The sequence below is a fragment of the Columba livia genome, chromosome 13 (assembly GCF_036013475.1).
Source record: "Columba livia isolate bColLiv1 breed racing homer chromosome 13, bColLiv1.pat.W.v2, whole genome shotgun sequence".
Lineage (NCBI taxonomy): Eukaryota > Metazoa > Chordata > Aves > Columbiformes > Columbidae > Columba > Columba livia.
Window position 1 is genome coordinate 50,251 of NC_088614.1, and position 15,272 is coordinate 65,522.

General features: G+C 44.7%; 1 protein-coding gene across 1 annotated transcript; it reads left to right on the plus strand.

Moving 5' to 3' along the window:
• Nucleotides 1–11,627: 11,627 nt before the first annotated feature.
• On the plus strand, nt 11,628–12,949 carry LOC135575316 (olfactory receptor 1G1-like). Its single transcript, XM_065028534.1, has 3 exons — nt 11,628–12,038; nt 12,282–12,516; nt 12,900–12,949. Exons 1-3 carry the CDS (start codon nt 11,628–11,630, stop codon nt 12,947–12,949), a joined length of 696 nt encoding a protein of 231 aa, XP_064884606.1.
• The last annotated feature ends 2,323 nt before the right edge of the window (nt 12,950–15,272 follow it).

The window sequence follows — 15,272 nt, forward strand, 5'->3', positions numbered from 1 at the left end:
GCGACATGAGTGCAACAAACATCTGGGGTTGGCAGCTGGGGAAGGGACGGGCTTCTGGTCATCGCTTGAGAGCCACAGAAGGACTTGAGGATGCACTGCCAAGATGTAAGGTAAAAAGCCATCTATAGTTTTACAGTCATCCCTTAAAAATAAAACTACGTAAGAAGGCTGTGGTTCTCACATCCCTGTCAAATGGTACAGAACCTTATTATGATATTAACATCACCTTCTATCAGCACAGGTTACAACATAAAATAGTGACCAATGCTAGAGAATATGCAAAGATATAAAAAAATTAGCCAGTCTTGGTAGGGCTGCAAACATATATCTTTATCTGGATAGATAGGATCCATACAGTAACTGGAAGTAGTCTTCCAAAGGACTTGTTAGTTACCCTTTAGGTCTCCTAATTAATGATGTAGTCTTCTGAGAGCATCTTAATAACTCTGGTATTAAGAGCAGCATAATTCTAGCTGAGAATTTAAAAAAAAAAAAATAAAACACGTTTTTATAAGTACTTGTACAATAGAGTTTGGGATTTAGTAATAGAGACATACATAAATTCATCAGATTAAAAATTAACAGATTTCTAGAAGCATGATCTAGGGACCTCAATAACATCTCTAAAGCAAACTGCTGTACTTTCCTTCAGGAGACTTACATTTGGTTTATAGAGCTGAGCTCTCTTTTTCTGATGCTTCAATAGGCTGGGTTTTCAACACTGAAAAGCTGAAGACAAATTTAATCCACTTCTCTAAACTATTTCCCCAAGCCCATAAACAGTATGTGCCAAGCTGTTCTTAAAGAATCAGCCCTCATTTCCATGAATGGCTATGTCCGTGTGTCACCCCAGGTACCACAGAGTCTCCCAAGGGTGAGTGTGCCCTCTCTCTGGAGTAACGCAGGATGATTGCATTAAACCCACAAAATCACATTTCCTTGCTCGCTCCAGGAACATCACCACATCCTTGTTTAGATGCTTTATAATGAAACCTGTGCTCCTGAAAGATAGCAGAGGTCATAAAGCTGTATGCTGTATATTTCAAATAATTACCTAATAGAACATTGGATTAAATTAGAACTGAAAAACATGTATGAGTGAATCTGCATTAAATGTAACCTTTCTCATCTGGAAATACTTTTCACCATATCTCACTAAGACTTTTCAGATATGTTTCATTAAAATAATTCTCTCAGTAATTAGACTGGGTTTTACTGTAAAATGAAAGTTTCTGCCTGACAAATTCCTCTAGACTAATACAGCAATTTTAAGAAGAATTTGGATTGCTCACAGTGAGCATGTTTTTCTTTCTGTAGACATTGCCACCCATGGCTGGGTCGCGCCTCATGGCGCCTCTTGCGGCTGGCTGCCCCTCGCCTTCCTCCTGCCGAACCCAGCCCGTCCCTCCCCCTCCAGCCTCCCCCCTCAGCCGGGACCGGGGCGGCCCCGTCCAGTCTCCCCGCTGTCCGCCCGCCCCTCGCTCATCGCTTCTGCAGCGTGGCCCCGCCCATCCCGCGCAGGAGCCAATCCCGTCCGCGCCCGCCACCGGGCCCCGCCCCCCCTCCCGGCCCGGAGCCGCCGGCGGCCGCAGAGCGGGGCTGTCCGCCCGCAGCGCGGCCCCGGCCCCGGCGGGTCAGCGGCAGCGGGGCCGGGAGCGCTCGGGCTGCGCCTGCCCGGGACGGCCCGGGACCGAGGGCTCCGCCGCCTGCCCGGGACGGCCCGAGACCGAGGGCTCCGCCGCTGCAGCCCGGGACGGCCCGGGACCGAGGGCTCCGCCGCTGCAGCCCGTTTCGTGCCGTTTGCACCCCGGCTTACACGCTGCAGCCTTCCTGCTGCTGCAGCTCACACATCTCTCTTCCTTTGAACTGCACAGCAGGTCACACTCACAAACGTTCCGTGCTCGTTGGCATAAGAATATCTGCAGAAGAATCTACAAACGTTACAAAGATATACCACCGACCACAGCTTTCTAAGCTTTCGATTTTAAGTTCCTGTAGATATCCATGTTTCAATAAAACAGACACCACCAGTAGAGCTGCTGCCTCTGCCGTCTTTGTTCATAAAGAAGTGACAACATCAGAAAACACATTGGCAGTCGATGCTTTGAACAGTGAAGGTGGGATCTACAAAAGTCTGATTAAACCGAACAGCCTGAGGTCTTTATCAAGCTGCAGATCTGCCAGGAATGCTGAAATGCAAGAGTTTACTCCTGCACTATTCCACAATGGAAGAGCCACTTCATATCAAAAATCATCTCAAAGTTCCAAACCAGTACATTAAAAAGCTGTCACTAGGTATTAGAAGACCACTGCAAGATCTTATTGCTTTTTGAGTTAAATCATAATTTTTCAATAAACCAAAAGCCAAACAATTTCTGCAGTCTGTTGCTCATCCTCCTGTTCATTCATTAGCCCTGCAGCAATCAGTTTTTATACGACGTGTCAACAGAGGCGATTGAAAAACCCCAAACAAAACTTACTGAAGCCCACGGACTCCCCCGCCCTCCCTGCCCCCCCTCACCCTGAGCCCCACGATCAGCACCTGGTGCGGGAGAGGAGCACAACTCGACAGACAGAACCAGAAATCCGACTGCAGGGAGAAGGAAACACCAAGGTAGTTACAGCTTCCTTAACGTTCCAAATCTGATGTCTTCCAAACCAAAGCTTGCGAGTGGCAGAGGGACAAGCTGCGACAACTCAATGTGAGTGATAGAGCATAGTTGACTTCATTGGTCCAGGGTACACGTATTTATACAGATAACCTAGATAAACCATCTTAGATACAGCATCCCAGATACAGATTCTGAGATACAGCATCCCAGATAGAGCACCCCAGATACAGCACCCCAGATACAGCATCCCAGATACAGCATCGCAGATACACCATCCTTGATACAGCATCCAAGATACAGCATCCTAGATACAGCATCCCAGATACAGCATCCTGAATACAGCGTCCCGGATACAGCATCCTATATACAGCATCTTAAATACAGCATCCTAGATACAGCATCCCGAATACAGCATCCCGGATACAGCATCCCGGATACAGCATCCCAGATATAGTATCCTAGACACAGCATCCAAGATACAGCATCCTAGACACAGCATCCTAGACACAGCATCCTAGATACAGGATCCTAGATACAGGATCCTAGATACAGCATCCCAGATACAGCATCCTAGATACAGCATCCCAGATACAGCATCCCAGATACAGCATCCCAGGTACACCATCCTAGATATAGCATCCAAAATACAACATCCTAGATACAGCATCACAGATGCAACATACTAGATACAGCATGCTAGATACAGCATCCCAGATACAGGATCCCCGATACCGAATCCTAGACACAGCATCCTAGATACCTGCCTGGACATGTTCCTGTGCGACCTCACCTAGGCATTCCTGCTCCAGCAGGGGGATTGGACTAGATGATCTTTTGAGGTCCCTTCCAATCCCAAACATACTGTGTGAAACTGTGAAACTGTGAAACAGGGGGCAGGACAGAACTGAAGCAATAAAACAACTGTGGTGGGCAGCAGGACAAAGAGATGGAGAAAGGAAAAATAAAGCAAGAGAGAGAGGAAAGAAGGGGCAGCAGCTGGACAGGGCATACAGTGAGGAAGAATCAGAGAATGTCCTGAGCTGGAAGGGACCCACAGGGGTCACGCAAAGAGTGAGAGGTGAAGAACCTCTGGGGAGCAATGGAGAGTGCAAATGTCCAGACAGGCTTCTGAAGAGATGAGTTCAGACATGGTGGGTTGAGTAAGGACAGGTAGAAACACCTGGATGTTCAGGGGATTAAATACACGTAGTGATAGACAGAGTTCTGGCACTGCAAGCACAGGGAAAGGTCAACGTTTCATCTCCCATTGTTCAAACACTTTCTGAAAATTCATATTTTGGCAGGATAGAATTTCCACAGATATTTTATCGGAAATACTGAATAATTTAATCTGATGAAAAAGAGAGTGTGGGGTTTTTTGTTCTTGTTGTCGTCGTTGTTGTTGTTGGGTTGGGGTTTTTTTTAAGTTTTGAGGGGAGTGCTCAGATTTTCGCACTGAGCTCCATGGTCTCACTATAAGCACCCAGTGCAAACCTCGAGGGGCTCCCGCATACCTGAGGTGTTTGCCTGGGACTGACGGGTATCAGACCAGACTGACAGAGCCACCAGACTGACAGAATGCGCTTTCGTCATTTACATCTGGTGTTCAAGACTTGTGCACCTAATTAGATAAGTTTCAGGACTGTAGGTAAAGAGGCAGGTGTGTGAAGAGCACTTAGAAGATGCAATAGAAGAATTTTCCAGTTGATACCGTAGAATCATAGAATCATTTCAGTTGGAAGAGACCGTCAGGAGCATTGAGTCCAGCCACAACCTAAATCTAGCACTAAACCATGTCCCTAAGAACCTCGTCTCAATGCCTTTTAAACCCCTCCAGGGATGGCGACTCCACCACTGCCCTGGGCATCTGACATCCCTTTCCAGGAGGAATTGTTTTCCTAAAATCCAATCTAAACCTCCCCTGGCATAACTTGGGGCCATTTCCTCTTGTCCTATCACTTGCTACTTGGGAGAAAAGACCAACACCCTCCATGCTCCAAGCTCCTTTCTGTTAGTTGTGGACAGCAATAAGGTCTCCCCTCAGCCTCCTGTTCTCCACGCTGAACCCACCATTTCCCTCACCTGCTCCTCATCACACTTGTGCTCCAGGCCCTCAGCAGCTCCGTTGCCTCCTCTGCACTCTCTCTAGTGCCTCGATGTCCTTCTTATGATGAGGGGCCCAACACTAAACACAGGATTTAAGCTGCGGCCTCACCAGCGCTGAGAACAGTGGCACAATCTCTTCTCTAGTCCTGTTGGCCACACTATTCATGATACAAGCCAGGACACTGGTGGCCTTTTTGGCCACCTGGGCACACGCTGGCTCATGTTCACCTGCTGTCGATCAACACCCCCAGACCCCTCTCCACCAGGCAATTTTTCAGCCCGTCTTCCCCGAGCCTGTAGCGCTGCCTGGGGTTGTTGTGACTGTCGCGGTTGAGACGGACAAACGACACGGACCAAGTTCTTCCAGGATGAAAGTAGTAGATGCCATTTATTGCCACAAGTGCATTTTTATACAGTTTTACCAATTCATGTGTCTCTTCACTATTGGTTACAAGTTACAGCAGTAACATCTCATTGGCTATTTTTGCGCTCATCAGTGTTACTCTTCTACTCCCTTCTCTCTCACAGGTACATCCTTAACACCTCCGGACACTCCTTTACTCCCATTTTCTCATGGGTGGGCCTTAATATCTTCAAGGCTGATTTCTGTTCCCATGCGTCAGGGAATCCACGGACCCACCGTAGTCCCACAATTCCCCCTTTTTGTATTTGTGGTAAAAAAAATGCTTTCATTGTCCACTGCAGGGCCCTTTGCAGCAGAGAAATCATGCACGGCAACACTAGCAACACAACCACAGCAATCATCAAGACAATCAGTGCCGTTTTCACTACTGATAACCACCATCCTGAAAGCCCCCAGCCACTGAACAATTTATTTAACCAATCCCACCCATCATCAACTTGTAACTTTTGTACCCCCTCTTTCAACAATTGTATACTTTTATGAATTGACTCAGAATGATCTGACAAGTCCATACAGCACATACCACCAAAATCTTCACAGACGTGCCCTTGAGCAAATAACAAAAAGTCTATTGCGGCTCTATTCTGCAGTGTAGCATGTCTTACAGAATCTACATCTAACAAAAGTCCACTTAAAGCCTTAGAAGTTCTGTTAGTTTGCTTACCTGGCCAACATCCTAATTTTTCTAAAGTATTTAAAGCTTTCGCTGTGCCAACACCAGGTACAAGAGACCCTAAAACCCTTAACCCTGATCCTCAAAAATCTACATTATCATCACATATTGACTCATATACATGCAAAAAGTGTTTTTCTCGTCTTGCTCTTCTGTGATCTACTATCATGGATACATTGGGCATTAAGAGAGTTAGTTGTCCCAAAATACACAGTCCTCCAACAGCATTAGAAGGAATTCCTGGCCAGGCTCTGTCTCCACAGATCAAGAACACACCATGCAGGAGGTTTTGGGGTCGCTGTCCCACATTATCAATGACACCCCTTGGACTCTTCTGCGAGGCGTTACACCATCGAGTTTCATTTCTATAGTCACCAAGGGCAGCATTAACATTTTGCAGTTTATCCATTCATGTTCTCTTATATTGTTCTGACACTTTTCACAAACCAGGTTGATACAAGCGTCCATGGGCACAGATGCCAGCAGTTCCAGTTCCTGTGGTTCGATATCTGCTTCCAGGAGGCAATTAATTCAAAGTGTCGTGTTGGTATTATTACAGTTCGTTGCAATGCCTCTGCACCAACCGCTATTTTGAAACAGTTGTGTGATGCTGCTGTAGTCATCAAGGGAGATGCCAACCAAGCACGTGTGGAACGGGTTTTCCGGAGACGCCATACCCAGGCATATGGAGTCCTGGTCAGTCATGTTGGCTGAAGTAACACACATGTTAATCTTGTCTGTGCAGGCATTCAAACCGCAGCAGCTGCAGCAATCATTGTCAGGAAGATCACACAGGTTTCACGTTTCGTGCCAGCAACCATTGCGACCCTTGATCTGTAAAGACACAAGCAGAGCCTCTCCCCCAGGTTATCAATGGATGTGGCCTTTTCCATTGACCATTGACTAGTTATTTGACCATAGCTAATGTAGGTTCTTTCTGATTTAGCATGCTTTTGGGTCACACTTGCAAAGTGTTTCATCACAGGGCAAATTTGGGCTGCACCACTTAGATATAAGTGATTCATCACATACAACGTTTTTGACAACTGGTTTTGTGGTGTTTTCCCTACTTTTCCCCCCTTTTTGTTTAAAAATGAAGAAAAAACAAAACCAAAGAAACAGTTCAGAATCAGATCCGTGCATTGGACCTTGAGTACGTACTCGGAATCACAAACCAAATTTAGAGGTTCCTCCTTAAAAAGCTCTAATAATGTAAAGCTGCGCCAAGTTCTGATCATTGGGTTGAATCTTCAATAATTTTTACAGAATAATGCCAATCATTATCTTCACGCCAAACCACTACAGCTTTATGAGACTGCCCAGAACCACCAACAAAACTGTGCAAGTGTGTAGGATCAGACCAGATACACGTATGGTCTGTGACCTGATGTTGAAGACTTGCAGGTTCTGCAGCAATTTCCATTTTATGTTTATGCATGCCAAAAGCTGTGCTGGTAAGAAAATCAGCTTAGTGCAATTTACAAAGACAGAGATTGCAAATAAAAAAATCAAAATTAAATTTCACAAATGGTACATATACGACAAAAGGATCATGGCCTATTGAGACTTAACTTCATTCCCTGCATTTCTTGATCAGAGTAACAATTGGTATTAGCATTCTCATCATACTGTCCCACAATAGCCACAGGTTGTTTCTATGTTGTAGCTATAAACAGACAAATCGGCAAGTCCAATCGAATGCAATCAGCCTGTAAGGTTGTCATGAATTGATTCCTCAAAGTCTCTAACTCCATTTTTGTTGTCATATTTATTGGATATTGTTTTCCCTTACCGGATTGAAGTCCTGTTTCAGTTCTATCAGTGTAGCGTTTGCTTCATCGAGGCATTGTCTGTTAATACTGGTGGAAATACAGCATTCAGAATTTCCTTGGAGGTTTCTTACTTGCACAAGCAGATCTGCACCATTCAAGCAGCTTCTTGTGGGACATGCAACTAAACAGAATTCTCAGAAAACGTTATTGGAGCTTACAATTTAATTAATAAATCTTGACCCAAGAGAGGTAGAGGGCTTTCTGGCAACTACAAGAATTCTTATGGTAAAACTTTGTTCCAAATTTGGCATTCTATTGATCTCAAAAAGTGGCCTTTCTTTCATTCTCTTCCATGACCTCAAAAACTATCATGGTGAATTTACTAAGAAGTCTCTTACAACCAGTTACCACAGAATAAGTCTATTAAAAAAAAAGGTTTAATTTCCCAGCTTCGTTAGAAGAGACACTAAAAATCAAAAAAAAAAAAAGCAAGCCCTGCCCAGTCCAGCTCGCTGTGGCGGGGGGTGGGGGGCGGGTGCCAATGGGGCTCCAGTGCTCACTGACCTATTTTGTCAGGGAGACCCAGAGGTATCTCCACCTGGCTGAGCAGTAAGCGGCTCAAAGGTGCAATGCAAAAATGGAGATATTGACTTAGTGTAACTGTGATCCATCTGCATATTTGAGCTTGGTGTTTGGTTTTCATATCTGAGCTCAGTATTTTAGTTTGCGTATTTATATTTGGTACCAAAAGAATCTTGTTTGGGGAGATAGTTACAAAATGGGAACCGGTTCCACTGCTAAAATTCCACCTTGCTCCCCCTTAGGATGCATCCTTACACATTAGAGTAATTGCTTATATTGTTATCTAGTAATTTTGAGACCAGAAAAGCATTTAAACTGTTAAACTCTGCTTTAAAAAAAAACAAAAAAACAAAAAAAAAACAAAAAAAACAAACAAACAACAAAAACAACAACCAAAAAAAAAAAAACAACAACAAAACACCTAAATGCTATGATAGATGTGAATTTGGAAGAGGTCATATTTAACAGTTGCTAGAATATTAACTGATTTGGATCTAGGAAAATAGAATAATGGATTTATGTTTATTATACTGGTTTTTGACATCTGTAAATTGTAAAAGGTAAATGGAGCTAAGGAATGTAACTATTGCTGAGCTACTTGAAATTGCATATAGAGTGTATTATGGTTGGAATGAAATGGGAAAACAAAAGAAACAAAAGAGCAAAATATCCCAGGCCTGTGTGCAGCTCATTGTAACTGAGAAGTTTCCCAGAGCCTCCCACTTCGTACCAGCCATTATGCCAGCTGCGTGACCTTGGTTTTATCTAAAACTGCAGCAAGAAGAGAAAGAAAAAAACAAATGGAAAAACCTGGCTGCCCGCTTTTAAAGCAGTGAAAGGGGGGTTCTCTCTCCCCCCCCACTGCAGCGGTGTAATACTGAATGGAGCAGTCTGAGGGTGAAGTTTAAAGGCATCCTGAGCAGACTTGTAGTTCTAATGAAACTGGACAATTAAACCAAAAATTTGTTGATAGACTTATTCTGTGGTAATTAGTTGTAAGAGACTTCTTAGTAAATTCACCATGCTAGTTTTTGAGGTCATGGGAGAGAACAAAAGAAAGGCTGTTTTTTGAGACCAATAGAATGCCAAATTTGGAACAAAGTTTTAATACATGAATTCTTATAGTTGCCAGAAAGTCCTGTACCTCTTTTAGGTTAAGATTTGATAAGTAAACTGTAAGCTCAAATAACATTTTCTGAGAAATCTGTTTAGTTGCATGGCCTACAAGAAGCTGCTGGGATGGTGCAGATCTGCTTGCTGCAAGTGAGAAATCTCCAAGGAAATTTCAGTGCTGTATTTCCACTAGTACTAACAGCCAATGTTTCGATAAAGCAAATACTACACTGAGAAATCTGAAACAGGACTTCAATCCGGTAAGGGAAAACAATATCCAATAAATATGACAGACAAAATGGAGTTAGAAACTTTGAGGAATTAATTTATTACAACCTTACAGGCTGACTGCATTCGATTGGACTTGCAGATTTGTCTATGAAACAACCTGTGGCTATTGTGGGACAGTATGATGAGAATGCTAACAGACTGATATACCAATTGTCACTATAATCAAGAAAATGCAGGGAATGAATTTAAGTCTTAATAGGCCATGATCCTTTTGTCATATATGTACCATTTGTGAAATTGAATTCTGATTTTTTTTTCTTGGTAATCTATGTCTTTGTAAATTGCACTAGCTGGTTTTCTTAACAGCACAGCTTTTGGCATACATAAATGTAAATTGCTGCAGAACCTGCAAGTCTTTAACACCAGGTCATAGGCCATGCTTGTATTTGGTCTGATCTTACATACTTGCAAAGTTTTTGTTGCTGGTTCTGGGAAGTCTCATAAAGCTGTAGTGGTTTGGTGTGAAGATAACAATTGGCATCATTCTGTAAAAATTATTGAAGGTTCAACCCAATTAGCAGAACTTGGCACAGCTTTACATTACTTAGAGCTTTTTAAGGAGGAACGTCTAAATTTGATTTGTGATTTTGAGTACGTAGTCAAGATCCAACGTATGTATCTGGTTCTGAACTTTTTTGGTTTGTTTGTTTGTTTGTTTTTATAAAAAAAAGGGAGGAAGTAGGGAAAACTCCACAAAACCAATTGTCAAAAGCATTGTATGTGATGAAATACTTTGCAAGTATGACCCAAAACCATGCTAAATCAGAAATAACCTACATTAGTTATGGTCAAATCACTAGTCAATGAAAAAGGCCTCATCAATTGATAACCTGGGGAAAAGGTTATGTTTGTGTCATTACAGGCCAAGGATTGAAGTGGATTCAACAAAGATTCAACGGTTGCAGATGGACAGGAGGGAGATAAGTTGTAAGGACTGTTTCAGATGTAAACCATGGATCCCAATCAGACCTGGTGGTCTAGAAGCCTATTAGCAAGCAGGTGGTGTACCTTCTGTGGAGAATGGCAATTTGAACAATCAGCAGGAGATCCAAAAGGGTGATATTATGATTAGATAGTCAATGCATAGATAAGGTAAAATTATGAGATATCCCTACCATAGTAATCTAAGTTTAGCAACTGATAAATTTTTAGAAGGGATATTAAGGTTAAGCTATTGATCTTTTAAATAGGTTAAGATAACTTTCAAGATATTAATTCAATTATTAATATATGCTGATGGTATTAAGTATGTTACTCTATAAACTGCGCAGTTATAAATCTTTTAGGAATTTAAGAGAAAATATTGTATTAACTTGTCTGGTTATTTTGAATCTATTAAAATAGTGTGTTAATAAGGTTGTCATAATAGAATTAAGGTTTTAAGAATAGGCAGGTAGTTGTTTGATCTTATTAAGTAAGGTTTAATTGCATTATATGTAATTGTAATTATGTTGTTAATCACGTGTTCTGTGTTGCAGTATATTTCAAAAATTATGCACCGTGCGGTTAAAGGGGCCTGACTAATTCAAGAACAGAAAGGGGGAAGTGTGGAGGCGTTTTGATAGATAAAGATTTGTTGCTGAATTAGTCAGGCTCAAAGGAATCTCAAGGCCTCTTTGAGAAACTGAGATCAGAATCTGCTGTGAGAAAGAGGGGCGTTCCACAATCAGCAAGGTCCTGGCGTGGCATAAATCATCGGACGTATCATCAGTGAGACTCCAGTGCATGGACAGCCCATGATACTCATTTAGCGAACCCATGCTTGAAGCGTGGACGCGTGATTATAATATAGTTGCATATATAAGGAGACTTGTTTCAGTAATAAATGGCTTTAGCGTGATTCACATTGAATCGACTTGTTTTGCTGAGTCCTTATTTCGCTTCAACACCACCCAGGGCTCAGACACAGAGCTGGAGGAAGGTCTGAAAAAGAACAAGGGTGTGGAGCAGGGGAGAGTGTAAGAGAAATGGCTTTGATTTTACTCAGAGATGTCTCCCATAACTTGTCACTGTCTTTTGCTCCTGTGACGATGCCCCATGCCGAGAGGTAGCAGATGCCCAACAGCAGCTCCATCACCCAGTTCCTCCTCCTGGCATTCGCAGACACTCGGGAGCTGCAGCTCCTGCACTTCTGGCTCTTCCTGGGCATCTACCTGGCTGCCCTCCTGGGCAACAGCCTCATCATCACCACCATAGCCTGGGATCAGCACCTCCACACCCCCACGTACTTCTTCCTGCTCAACCTCGCCGTCCTCGACCAGGGCTCCATCTCCACCACTGTCCCCAAATCCATGGCCAATTCCTTCTGGGACACCAGGGCCATCTCATACTCAGGATGTGCTGCACAGCTCTTTTCGTTTTCCTTTTTGATAGTAGCAGAGTATTCTATGCTCACAGTCATGTCCTATGACCGCTACGTTGCCATCTGCAAACCCCTGCACTACGGGACCCTCCTGGGCAGCAGAGCTTGTGTCCACATGGCAGCAGCTGCCTGGGCCACTGGGTTTCTCCATGCTCTGCTGCACATGGCCAATACATTTTCACTGCCCCTGTGCAAGGGCAATGCCCTGGACCAGTTCTTCTGTGAAATACCCCAGATCCTCAAGCTCTCCTGCTCACACTCCTACCTCAGGGAACTTTGGCTTCTTGGGTTCTGTGCCTGTGTAGCTTTTATGTGTTTTGTGTTCATTGTGGTGTCCTATGTGCAGATCTTCAGGGTCGTGCTGAGGATCCCATCTGAGCAGGGACGGCACAAAGTCTTTTCCACCTGCCTCCCTCACCTGGCCGTGGTCTCTCTTTTCATCATCACTACCATGTTTGCCTACCTGAAGCCTTCCTCCATCTCTTCCCCATCCCTGGACCTGGTGGTGTCTGTTCTGTATTCAGTGGTGCCTCCAGCAGTGAATCCCTTCATCTACAGCATGAGGAACCAGAAGCTCAACGGTACACTGAGGAAGTTTATTCAATATTTTTTTTCTCAGCACGTATAAGCTGTTTGTGTCTTTTCAGAAATGATTTCCAATTCATTTTTGAACTTCCTGTGCTGTTGAAATTTTACATGTGATACTACTTTTTGTCCAGGATTGTCTCCATCCACTGCAGTTTCCCAGAAGCATGAACCCACCCTTGTCTGAACCAGGTCCTCTGTTTTTTTTTCTTGGATGATGTTACAGATGGTCTCCTGTGTCACATATTTGCAATAAAATGGATTAATTCAGTTATTGTGTCTACAGGTTGGGCTCTTCTTCAAAAGTGAAGGTAAGGAACAGACTTAAGAAATAGCCCCTATGAGCCTTCTGCTGTGCTGGGTTTCTGCCTGGGCTCAGGGCAGGACGACATGGGGGCTGTGTTCGGGAATGGGCCCAGTGCCAATTGAAACGGTGCATGATGGGCAGGGGTATAACTGGGACTGTCTCTCTGTGACTTTTGGGCACAACTGCATGGCAGAGCAGCACCGCCACCTCAGGGCCATCCCCAGGATGGCATCCCTGGAGAAGAGCAGACCTATTTCTGCATGTATGAGTTAGAGCGGGGTGTTACAGTATCACAGTATTACAGTATGTTTGGGATTGGAAGGGACCTCAAAAGATCATCTAGTCCAATCCCCCTGCTGGAGCAGGAACGCCTAAGTGAGATCACAAGTGTTCTGTCACTGGTGCAGCAGGAGAGTCCTGGGGAGCCTCCAGGTCACAAGTCTTGTGCTCAGGCGAGTGCCTGGCACAGTGGGGCTGCCACAATTGGGCAATAAGGATGTCTCTGAAACAAGACCAGCAGACGCAGGGAGACACTGGCTGCCATCTCCTCATGCCGTGGCTGACCTCTAGCCCTGGGGCCGATGGGGAGAATGACCCTCTTCTCTCCCCCCAGCAGCTGCTGTGCCCTTCAGAGGGGCCGGGGCTGTGGGGTGAGTGCCCAGATCTCTGCAGCCCCTGTACTGGGCACAGCCGTGGGGCAGCCCAGCCTGGGCTGCTCTGCTGGGCTGGGCTGGAGAGAAAGCCGGGGCTGTGGGGAGAGGCTGCTGAGCTGGAAAGTGCTGGGAGAGAAAAAAAGCAGTGTATAGCCTGGGGCCAGGGGGTGGCACTGTTTGTAGTGGAGGGGTTGGAATGTATGGAGCTGGCAGCTGGCGATGGCAAAGCTGAGAGCCTCTGGCTGCATAAGGACTAGGGGTCAGACAAAAAAAGCAGATGTCGTAGTGGAAGTCTACTATAGGCCATCCAGCCACAATGATGACACTGATGAGTTATTCTTCAAGAAACTAAGTGAAGCCTCCAAGTCATCTGCCCTTGTCCTTATGGGAGACTTCAGCTTGCCAGATGTCAACTGGGAATATCTCACAGCTGGCACCAACAGATTCAGAAGATTCCTGAAGTATCTGGACAATAACTTCTTGGTGCGGGTACTAAGGGAACCGACCAGGAAAGGTGCTTTCCTACATTTGATTCGCACTAACAGAGAGGGTCTCCTGGGAGAAGTGACAACTGGTGGCTCCCTTGGACACAGCGACCATAAAGCAGTCAGGTTTAAAATCTTTGCTAATGGGAGGAAAACTGCCAGCAAGACTTTAACACTAGGTATGACAAGGGCAGAATTCAGGCTGCTCAGAAAACTACTTAGTAGTTAGATTCCCTCAGGAGAAGCTTTTGAAGGTGTCAGGGTGCATCAGTGTTGGTCATTTTTTAAGTACCACCTTCTAAAAGCACAGGACCAGGCCATTCCTAAATGCCAAAAATCTAGCACTCGAGGCAAAAAGGCAGCTTGGTTGAGCAGGGATCTCCTTCTTGAAATATGGTGAAAAAAGAAATTACATGTTTAGTGGAGACAAGGTCAGGCAATGTGGGAAGACTACAGAGATGCTGCTTGTCACGTTGCAAAACTCAATTAGAATTGAAGCTGGCCAGTACAGTGAAGAACAATAAAAAAGGCTTTTCAAAATATGTTAATGGCAAAGGCAAACTAGAAATAATATTGGCCCATTACTTGATGAGCATGGTCACCTTATTAACCGGGACATAGACAATGGCAAGATGTTTAATGCTTTCTTCACCTCGGTTTTCAACACTGATGATGGACTTGGGGGCCCATAACCCTGGGCTGGAAAACCGTGGCTGCAAGAACAACAAACTCCCAATCAATCTGGGACTTCTATGGGACTTGCTACTCCAGCTGGATCCCTACAGTTCGATGGGGCCTGATGGGATTAATCCAAGGGTGCTTAAAAAGCTGGGGATGTCATGACAGAACCCAAGGGAATGGCAGAAGATGTGCCAGGGGAGGGTCAGTTGGACATGAGGAAAAGGTTCTTCACCCAGAGGTGCTGGACACTGAACAGGCTCCCTGGGGAGGTGTCATGGCCCCAACCTGACAGTGTTCAAGAAGAGGCTGGACAACATCCTCAGACACATGATGTGACCTGTGGGGTGTGCTGTGCAGGGACAGGAGTTGGACTCCATGCTCCTTGTGGGTCCTTCCAACTCAGGACATTCTACGATTCTCTGTATCCCTGAGGATACACAGGAAACTTGGAAAGCACATTGCTTTTGTTGCCAGGTAAACATAAACTGTTCTTGTATGGAGCTGGCAGGTGGGGGTGGGCACAGTGCTGGTGATGGGGTGAGGGGTGGTCGACTTTTTTGCATAAGCATTAACTTTTGCCTTTGGCAAAACATTTCTGATGTTCTGATCCATCTCTTTCTGACTGT